Source organism: Trichosurus vulpecula, chromosome 5 (assembly GCF_011100635.1).
Source record: "Trichosurus vulpecula isolate mTriVul1 chromosome 5, mTriVul1.pri, whole genome shotgun sequence".
Taxonomy (NCBI): domain Eukaryota; kingdom Metazoa; phylum Chordata; class Mammalia; order Diprotodontia; family Phalangeridae; genus Trichosurus; species Trichosurus vulpecula.
Window position 1 is genome coordinate 284,872,309 of NC_050577.1, and position 11,479 is coordinate 284,883,787.

An 11,479-nucleotide genomic window follows, 5' to 3' on the forward strand; every position below is an offset into this window, starting at 1 on the left:
TTTTTTGGATTAAATTTACTTTTGTTTCCATAACTTATTTTCTAATCCACCAGTTCTTTAGAATTTAGTCCCCAGCTAATTTAGAATTATTCTTCAAAGGCCTTTTATTTCATCATGATCCATAAATGATGTGTTTAGTATTTTGGCTTTTCTGTGTTTTTAATGAAGTTTTGATGCCCCAATATATAGTCAATTTTAGTCAAGCTGAAATTAAAGGTTGAGAATATGTAGGCTTCTTTCTATTCCTATTTATTAATTGCCAGAGATCTATTTTTAAATTTAGATAATTTAAATTTATAAATTAAATTAAATCCTTTCCTGTTCATCTTTAGATTTGTCTAGCTCTGAAAGGAATACATTGAAGTTCTCCACATTTATAGTTTTACTGTCTATATATTTCTTCCCAAATTATATTACTTCAATTATCTTCTCCTTTAAGTATTTAGATGCTATGTTCACCAAATAGTGAATGTCATATATTTGCATTGATTCATCATGGCACCTTTCATCATAAAATACTTTCCATGCTTATCTCTTTTTACTATTTGTTGTATATATTTGGTGAAACCATAATTACATGGCTTGTTTAAGTTCAGCTGAAGCATAATTAATTTTGCTCTCATCTCTCATTTTTAACTCCATGTGAATCTTTATATCTTAAGTGTAATTCTTGTAAACAAAATATTGTTGGATTTTATTTTCTAATCTATTCTGCTAATTTATGGGTTAGTTCATCCCATTCACATTCATGGTTATGATTATTAGTAATATTTTTCCAATTGTCTTGTCCTCTTGTACTTTTTCTGTTCTTTGCACCCAATACACTGTTTAGAAATAAGAAGGTGGTAAAAGATAGTTTCCCTAACACTTGTAATCTATACACAAATTCATCTGTTTCTGCTCTTTTGCCTCTCTTCTCTTCTTGCCCATCTTCTGATGTTAGGCTTTTATTCTTCCTTTCATTTCCCTCCTTCATATACTCTAACATTGGAGTTTGTTAAGGTTATGATTATTCCTTTATGTATTCTGCCCTCCTTCTTAATTTCTTGCCCCCTTTTCCCTTCCTCCTCCCTAGTTCCTTTCTGAGTTTCATGTTAGTTCATATTAATGTATTTGAGTTTAATGTATTTAACTGTAATACATTTAAATGTATTATATAATGTATATTTATCTATGTATTGTAATTTTGTCAATTATTGTTTCATATGAAAGTAATGTCCATTACTCCCATCTCTTCCTCCATATTTTCTTTATCACTATTATGTGATAATGATTTCCCTATCTCCATCTTTTATCTCCAGTTTAGTTCCCTATTTCTCACATTTCTGACTTTGAAGACCATTAAAACAGAGCAAAACCATCATCTGTCTCTCTTATTTATATTTCTCTGTGAGTGGTGAAATTATTAGAATTCTGAGAAGACATTTGTTTTTTCTTCTCCTATTAGAATATAAACTCACTTTTAGCATACCTTTTTATGTTTCTCTTGACTCCTGTATTTCTATTTTAAAATGTTTACAAGGTTCTGTCCTTTTATTTAAGAATGTTTGGAAATCTTCTATTTCATTAAAAGCCAATTTTCCCCCTTGCCAGAGGAAAAAATAAGATTAGTACATAGCCCATTCGATAATATCCTGTGTGTACCAATGTGATGCAGTCTGATGTTATAAACAGTCTGGGAAGTTCCTAGATGCATGTTGAGTGCAATATTTTGGGGTCATGTATAGCAGAATTTCTTGTGTTCAGCCTAAGCAGGATGGAAGTAGTTACATTAGGTAGTGAGTCTATAGAAGAGTGGCGGCTGAGGTTAATTCAGGCAAACTGCACAATCTGATAACAAATTTGCTTTTTCTCCACAGTTCTATTGCCATCAAAGATAGGATGCAACTCTATCTTTGCAACAATATCTATCTATCCTTTTTAAAGATTCAAATCAAAGGTGACAACTATACTCCACTGGCCACATTACAACATGCAACACTCCCAAGTTTGACCAAATCAAAATTAAAATGTAATTTGGAAACATTTAATAAAATAAATAAAATAATGTACACATTGACAAAATTCATGTTCATGAAATGCACACATTCATTCATTTCTCTATTGTTTAACAAATATTTGAGTGCTCTTGCCTTTAGTTTTCCTCCCCTCTACCTCTACACTCTCAGTCTTAGGGATCTTGCTCAAAATCTCTATTTCTGTCTCAAATTGATTTCCAAAGCTTTTCTTCTTTATTTCCAACTGTTTCCTGTATTATCAACTTAGATGTCCCAATGACACTTCAAGTTGACAGTTTATAAACAAAAGGATGTTTCCAATCCAAGCATTTGTTTTGTGATATACAATGATAATAATCTGTTGCAATATGACTTTCTCTGATGGATAGACCAGTGTTGGACTTAGTCAAATTCAAGTTAACCTAGAAAAATAAGCAATATTCCTGGGCTTTAGACCAAAATTTTGTGTATCTTCTCCAATATTCTGTATGAACTATTAACAATATACTGGTGAGATACAGGAAAGTTCACAAAGGACAAATACACATCATATTAATGAGAAGCTAAACATATTTCTATTTGTCAGAGGTAGAGAAGAAATTACAAAAGGAAGTCTACATTGTCATAAGATAATATAAGGAAGGTGTCTAGGAAACCTGCTGTTCAGATCATCACTTTTTAGATTATTTCTCTGTGTGTGTGTGTGTGTGTGTGTGTGTGTGTGCGTGCACACATGTATGTGGGAGCATTATTACACTTGCATGCAATCACACACATGCATGTGCATTTTGATCGGGGATGAAATTTTAACATGGCAAAATTCATGTAACAAATCCCAAATTCAGAACCTAAGATTAAAAAGTGCCCTGGCAATTTCATAACATTTTTAAATATTGGTATTACATAACTATAGAAAATTCTAGTTTATATATATGTATTTATATATGTGTGTTTATATATATTATATATATATATATAAACTGATGAGCTAAAATATATTCCTAATTATTGTTCAGATAGAAATAATATTTCCACAATAAATGCATATGCTAGAAAATCTGTAAATACTAGCATAGGATTGCTTTTGATCTGATGTTAATATCTTCATTCTCTACTGTTTTTGCTGGTACCACCTTCATGTGTTCATAACTTTCACTTTCATTGTTAGATACATGACTCTCTCTGAAAAGATAAAATGTTCTGTAACTGAACTGAGCCTATGAAGATCTGCCATGTCTCTCATTCACACATTATTGACTTAATAATTTGATTTCCTGAGATGTAAAAGTATTAAGACTCTACTTAAATGAATGACCGTAGAACTATATTACTATAATACTTATAAAAGTAATTTTTATATGTGATTGAATGCTTTTGTGACTTCACAACATATACAAATTAAAGTGTAAATTATAGATATTTTAATGCAAATATGTATAAACTTTTAAAATATATACTAAATATTTTATAGTACTACAACTTCATATCCACTACATAAGCAAATGTCAGTTTTGAGATAATATTTCTAAATCACTTAGCACAGTGCCTGGCATCACATAGTAGGTGCTAAATAAATACTCATTTCCTTTCTTTCTCTTCCTTCCTCTTTCCTTTCTTCCTTTATTTATTCTTTTCTATCTACATTCCTTCCTTTCTTTCTAATTTCCCTCCTTCTTAGCATAATTAATGTTGGCAGAGTCAATTTGTGTTTTATTTTGAAAGATTTTTTTCTGCATAGGCATAACTCACACCTCTAATATGTATAAGGTGTGTGATGAAGAGTGCTAGAATAACTACATTTTAAATGAAAGCATTGTGATGTCTTTAAAAGGGAACGAAGATTGGCATAGTCAGGTGACTTGGGTTCCCCCAATTTTGCTCTTGTTTGCTGTGTGATATTGGATATAACATTTAACATCTCTGTGTTTCAATTTCCTCATTGGTAAAATAAGAATGTGCACAATATGTATGCATATAATGTAAACTGTGGCATAGTGTAAAGAGCACTGCCTTTGTAGTTGGGAACCTCAATTCAATTTACCAGCAATATGACTTATGTCAATGTCAACGTCAAAGTGTTTCTCTACACCTTAGTCTTCAAATCTGTAAAGTTTATAATTCTTGCCATATCTACCTTATATCTGAAGAGCAATTTTGGGGATCAAAGGAAATGTGTGCCAAAGCATTATATAAAATGTATCGTATATCAAGAGGAATAAAAGTACCATATCATTTATTGAGAAGTATTTTTAAAAATTAGAACAGTTTCACTAAAACCAAGAGAATGTGTCATTTTTGTATCTCACAATATATCCCTTTCTTTCTTGTAACTCCCCTTCTTTCACCACCCTGGTCCAGGCCCTTCATCACCTCACTTCATGATACTTGGAGTACTCTTCTGGTTGGTCTTTGTGTTTCAACATCTCTCCATTCCAGCCCATTCTCCTCCACTTATCTATCACTGTGATCTTCCTAAAGCACAGATCCTCCCCTTCATTCCATAAGCAGTGGAAATCATACTAAAATCATCCAAAATCAGAGCAGCTAGGTGGCACAGCCAGTAGAGCACAGGCCCTGAAGTAAGGAGGACCTGAGTTCAAATCTGGCCTCAGACACTTGACACACTTACTAGCTGTGTGACCTTGGGCAAGTCACTTAACCCCAATTGCCCTGCTTTCCCTCCTGCAAAAAAAAAGGAATCAAAATCATCCAAAATAATACTAAAACCATCCAAGCCCTCTTGTTGAGTTTTAAGGCCCCTTCTTACCTTTTTAGTCTTCCACATTATTCCACACACTACTGTGTGATTCAGCAACACTGAATAAGATACTCCTTTAAGAAGATACTCTATTTCTCCATCTTGTGCATTTTGACTGGCTGTCCCCAAGTCAGGAATTCTCTCCCTTCTCATCTCCATCTCTTGGCTCCTCTGGATTCCTTCAAGTCTCAGCTAAAATCCAGTTTTCTTCCAGAAACCTTTTCTGATTCCTCAGGATGTTAGTCCCTTCCCTCTGAGACTATCTCCAGTTTATCCTGAACATGCTTGTTTTTAGGTTGTCTCCACCACTTTGAGGGCAGATAGTTTTTGCCTTTCTATCCCAAGCACTTAACACAGTGACTGGTACATAATAAATGTTTAATAATTGCTTGTTGACTTGATCAAACAAATTATTTGGCTAAAATTTTGTTTTGAATATCAAATGTTTTCCCAAATCATACTTTAAGCCCTTGGCTGTATTCTGTGTATAAAATAGTTTAGTTTTTGAACAAATATTCCATTTTAATTAAATGCTTTTCCGTGTACTAAATGTAATCAAATCAAAGTTTGTACAGCTCATAAGATCTTAGCTCTAGAGCTTATTGGGTCCTTAGAAGTCATAGTCCATTCCCCTCATTCTACAGACTAGAAAATTGAGGCCACAAAAGGGAAGTGATTTGTACAAAGTCACACAGATAGTAAATAGGGTTAGGATGTTATTGCAGGTCCTTTGACTTCAGAGCCATTGTTATCACCTTAAAGGTTATATTTATTCAGTGTTCCAGCGAAGCCAAGATATGTGTAAATTTGAAGTGTAACACAAAGGCAAATTACTCACTTTCCACTTGACATGTTTTCTCTATTTAGAATGGCTTATGATTAAAACTGATTCCATAAAACATTCCTCAATTATCTGTTCTTTGTATGTCCACCTACTATTTTTGTGCTTACTGAATATTTGTTGTAGGAGTCTCTGGGGATGTCTGGGCATGGTAGCACTTGTTTGTAATCTCTAGTACTGGTAGATTATTTCATGAAAATGGAATGTTCCCTAGTTTACGTAAATTAGCTAACAGTTCTCTAACTTTAATGCCCAGTGCTATGGGGCTGACTCAATTCAGATGGATACATCCAATCACTGGGTAAACAGGATAGGTTTTGGGTTTTAAACAAAAAAAGGCAAGGAATGATTAACACTTACAAATGAACAACAAGTAGTCTTGGATTATTTTCTCAAGGAAGGGATCCAAAGCTTCATAATAATGCTTTTGTTTCTCCATCTGTATTGCTACCCCGCCCCAACTTGTACTTGGGAAGTGCCAACTGAGAGCCTGGAAAACCATCATATACACAAACATCAAATAAAGGCCTTACTTACTAATATAACTATTTATAAATAAGAATGGATATATATTACATGTGTAATATAACATAATATATATTATAGCAACAAATATCAATTTATATTCCTCAGAAAGTAGGTAGTACTTGTTAACTACAAAATTCTAAGTAAAACCATATCCTACTTATAATAAGAAAGGGGTATTGAACTACAGAGATCAGACATCATAGAAATCATTGCATTAGTGTAAAATTGGTTGTGATACAAATTGGTAAGAAGCTGGTTTGAAAGGAGCCATTTGATGTTCAGGATTTTCCTCATTGTGGATTGAATTATTATGATACATATTAGTTAATCACAAATAACAAGCTATGTTTACTTTTTAGGTGCATCTGAAATTTCGCCTAGTCTCTTTGGCTTATTGCTGCCTGCCTTCGGCATCCTAGCTTTTTGGGAATTCTAATTGTAGTGGATATCTGCTATCAAAGTACAGCTGTGAATTCTCCTCAGATCTTTTAAGGACTACCATTCTTTTTGATTCCTGTGGCACTATCTTAAGCCAAATCAATTATATATTTAAATTTTTTCCTGCTGGGTTACAGTAAATTCAAGAACTGAGATATCTAGGAACCCCTTCATCTTTGAGATGTATAGAAAATGATTTTTAACTTGTTACAATATGCCTTATAAAACTCTTAAACTGTTCTGTGACAGTTGCATGATTTGGTCAATAGAGCAAATTAATTGTTAATATCCACTAATATAGATTGTATAGTAAGAGTAAAATCACCATCCAAGGGTGATTTAATAACAAGTTGTGAAGTATACTAGAGATTGAAACAATTTACATGATAAATGTAAGAATAACTTGGTCTGTTTGTATTCTATATGTTTTGTGGCCATATCATTCATGATATTTTGTTTTGCAAAACATTGAATTCATCTTATAGAGCTTTCCCCACCTAGAAATACATTTGAATATTTGAAGCATTTTGAAAGCAGCCCAATTATGAATGTTTTTCAGTAAAAGTATTTGAATTGTCTAATAACATTGGATTTTTAAAAATAGAATGGTTTTCTAAATAACAGACAATTTAGATAATTTTAGTCATAAATTTAGTAATAAATTCTAATTTCAATTTATTTTATTTTATGAAACCTCAGTTCTATTTTTTAGCTAAAATTTTAGTTAACCTTTTCATTCCTTTATGGAATTCTGATTTTGAATGACTAAATACTTTCATTCATTTTTTTAAAGATGTGAAAGAAGACTGAGAATGAATAGCTGTTATTCATCAGAAGCACAAAAAGGAGTCAGGTTACAATGATTTAATAATATTATGTCTTCTTTTTAATCCTTCATTCCCAAGTATTACCTTCCTTTAGTCAAGGTATGAAATTAGGCAATTAGGTTTGGGTGTGAAAAGCTTTTAGTATTCTCTAAAATGTTTTGTTAGAAAATTTCTCACTTTAATAGAATACTGAAAGAAAAAAGGCTAAGGGGCCCCAAAACAACGTAACAATTTTTGTTTCTTAGGAATAAATGGATTTGGACATCTAGCAGTAGCCAATAATCTTTATGTTCTGACTGTGTCTATCAAGAGTTTTTGTTAATGAGTTTTTATAGATTGTGAGAAAAAAAGCATTCTTTTATTTACCTTGATAGGCTCAAAATATTGAGTGTGAATATGGAAGAAACTCACTGATAATGAAATGGGTTTAATCCAAAAATAGAATTTCAAGGACAATAAGCTCTGAATCATATTTTACTAGCATATCCTTACTAGCTACCTAAACATAGAGTTTATCTTCTTAGGATATATTAAACAGTCATTAAAATATTTATAAGTGAGATTAGATCTATTACTACTTTACACCCCTTTCTTTAAATTGTATAATTTTGTACTATATATTTAAATGTAAATGTTAGAGTCTTCATTATAACAATAGTGATATTGTATTCATTTGCTTCTAAGTATTTGTTATTAGATACTTTTTAATAAAATAGGTAAAATTTCTCAAAGAGAGACCCAGCAATTTTGAGATCACTACTAAGTTGCACAAAATGTAAAATTGGTTGGGAGAGAAAAACATCTTCATATCTAAGAAAAATTGATACTCTGTAAGCTTTTTGCACACATTCGATTTTTTAAATTCTCTCTGGGTTTTCTTATTCCTATGTGACCCATTTGGACATTTTTATATAATCAACAGTACACTCTTTTGTTTAATACATGCTTGCTTGCCTTTTTCCTATCCTGATGGTAAGAAGCAAAACTGTTTAGTTTTTTTTTTTGCATGCAGTGATTATAAAAGGTAAAAGAAAACAAAGAATTTAGGGATTTAAAGAATTATTGTAAAGATTAACTAATTTACAACAGCTCACATAATATAACTTTGCTTTGTTATTGTTTCACAAAATTATACCAATTTAAGTGTGATCTTATGTTTAAAACACTACCAAACTAATGTACTGTTTTAAAACAAAATGTTTTTAATTAACATTTATATATAAACATATTTGTTGTTTCTTTGTATTTCAGGAAAGATGTTATTCATAGTTTTATTTGATAATGATGATGCTTGGCTATTTCTTTTATCATTTTTTTTCAATTGAGTAGACTGAGACCATGCTTTGTCCTTTCTATGAATGGAGAATAAATTATAATGAAATAAATGTATCATAGTTACCCAAGATGTAACAGCTGTCCTTTCATTCAGTTTTGATAAGCTGAAAATTCGTTGTTTAGGATTGTCTCATTAGAATTGTTGTCTCAGGGGCCCACAAAACTAAACCATACCTGAGTGGGAGCAAGAGCAGGAGCAGGAGCAGGAGCAGGAACAGGAGCAGCCCCAGGGTGGAAGTGCCAGTGGCAATCCCCGGGCCTCTCAGGCCAGGACTTGTGTCTGTCAGAGCTGCAGGAGACAACAGCACAGAGCTTGCAGCCATGGCCCCAGCTACTCCTGAGGCTTTCAGCCCACAGTCTAAAGGTTTGAAACTTGCCTTCTTGAACTTCTGGGAGCCATGATGAACAGGTAAAATGTCTCTCATCCCTCCCTTCCTCACCCAGATAATATTCCTCTGGAAGAAACCCTGGAATAGAGAAGCCAGAAGTGAGGCTTCAGTAGCCTTTTAGCTCGGGAAGCTAGGGAGACTCCCTCTTGGGGTGGTGGAAGGAGACTAGTGCAGGAAAAGAGGTGTCCCAGCAGGCCCCACCTCAGCAGAATAGAGGGAGTTCCTGAGCCCCAGGGGGCGGATCCAGCAATTGTCAACACCAGGACCCCAGACGAGCCTTTGCACAGCCAGGGGAAGTGGCAGACATCAGCACAGACAACAGCTGAGACCACCCATGCTGTAGCACAACCCTAGGGGAAGAGGAGACTTTCAGCAGCCAAACCACCCTTCCCCCATACCTAATACCAGGAGCTTCAGTGTAACCCAGAGGAACTCAGAAAGCTATCACCTGTCCTTGACCTTGGCACACCAGCCAGCCCCAGCTCAGCACCAAGTGAGCGGCAGCATTATATAGCTTCTAAATGACAAAATCAGAGGCCACAGCACAAAAAGCCTGTAACCAAACCACTAGTTCCCAGCACAAGAAGCTTGGGACAGAGTCCCCTGGGCCCCAGAAGCAGAGATCCACTTTAAAAGCCAGAAAAAAGACAAACACCATGAAGAAACAATCCAGAAAACCAAGGACTATTGATTCTTATTATGGAGATAGGGAAGATCAAAATACTCAAAAAGGAATGTGAACTGGTCTCAAGCCCAAAAAGCATTCTTGGAAGAGCTCAAGGAGGATTTTAAAAGCCAAGTTAGAGATATAAAAGAAAAAATGGGGGAAAAAATCACTGATGTGAGCAAATCTTTAAAAAGTAAAATTGGCAAAATGGTTAAGGAGGTTCAGAATTTAATTGGAGAGAATAACTCTCTGAGAAGTAAAATTAACCAGATGGAAAAGGAGATACAGAAGCTAAATGAAGAAAACAATTCATTAAAAATTGGAATTGGGCAAATAGAAGGTAATGACTATGAGGCATCAAGAATCAGTCAAACAAAATTTAAAGACTGAAAAAATAGAAAAACATGAAATATCTGATTGGAAAAATAATTGACTTGTAAAATAGATTCAGGAGAGATAACCTACGAATTGTTGGTCTACAGAAACGATGATGAATAAAAAGAACCTGGACAGTATCTTCCAAAAAATCATCAAGGAAAATGGCCTCGAAGTCCTAGAACCAGAGGGTAAAATAGTCATCAAAAAATCCACCAATCACACCCTGAAAGAGATCCCAAATTGAAAACTGCAAGGAATATAGTAGCCAAATTCCAGAATTAACAGGTCAAGGAGAAAATACTGCATGTAGCCAGAAAGAAACAATTCAAATATCTCAGGATCTCAGGATCACACAGGACCTTGCAGCTTGTACATTAAAAGACAGGAGGAATTGGAATATGGTATTCTGAAAGGCAAAGGAGCTTGGACTACAACCAAGAATCAACTACCCAGCAAAATTGAGCATAGTTTTTCAGGCAAGGAGATGGACATTCAGTGAAATAAGAGAATTCCAGACCTTCCTGATGAAAAGGCCAGAACTCAATGGAAAATTTGATCTTCAAATAAAAAACTCAAGAGAGAAATAAAAAGGTAAACAGGAGAAAAAAGCCTTGTTATTTAATAAAAGGAAATTGTTTACTCCTTTATATATGATTATATTGTTTTATATATGTTATGTATATATGTGAGTCTTGAGAATGGTACAGTTATTATGACAATTAAAAGGGTGTCTATAAAGTAACTGATGTGATGATAAAAAAACATAAGGGGTGTAAAGGGATTGTTTTGGGAGAAGAGGTAAAGAGGAAGTAGAAAAGGGTAAATTATGTCACATGAAGAGGCACAAAAACATATTATAGTAGAGGGAAAGAAGGGAGGGAGAAAAGTAGTGTTTGAGCTTTACTCTTGTTGGATTTGGTTCAAGGAGGGAATGACATACTCTGATAAGTATAGAAATCAAACTTGTCCTACAGGCAATAGGAGGGGAAAGGGGAAAGAAAAGGAGGGGTTGTTAGCAGGGATGGAAGAAGTAGCGAGGGGAAATGGGTAAGATAAGGGAGGGGAGTCAATAGGGAGGGAAAATTGAGGAAGGTGGTGGTAAAAAGCAAAACTCTTTTGAGGTGGGGAAGGGAAAAGGGAGAAATAAAAGCACAAATGAGTGGGGGGAATAGGATGGAGAAAAAGACAAAGATAGTAATCATAATTGTGAATGTGAATGGGATAAACTATCCCATGAAATGGAGGCAAGTGGCAGAATGGATTGAAAACTATAATCCTACAATATGTTGTTTACAAGAAACACATTTGAAACAGGGGGATA

The 11,479-nt window shown here is 34.0% G+C and overlaps 1 protein-coding gene across 3 annotated transcripts in view; it reads left to right on the top strand.

Moving 5' to 3' along the window:
* Window positions 1-8,794, top strand: part of CNTN1 (contactin 1) — a 308,476-nt gene extending 299,682 nt beyond the window's left edge. For all 3 annotated transcript variants that reach the window (XM_036759469.1, XM_036759470.1, XM_036759471.1), the window contains one exon: window positions 6,484-8,794. In XM_036759469.1, the coding sequence (XP_036615364.1) occupies window positions 6,484-6,560 (77 nt within the window). In that variant the 3' untranslated portion in view covers window positions 6,561-8,794. The remainder of the gene's footprint in view (window positions 1-6,483) is intronic.
* The last annotated feature ends 2,685 nt before the right edge of the window (window positions 8,795-11,479 follow it).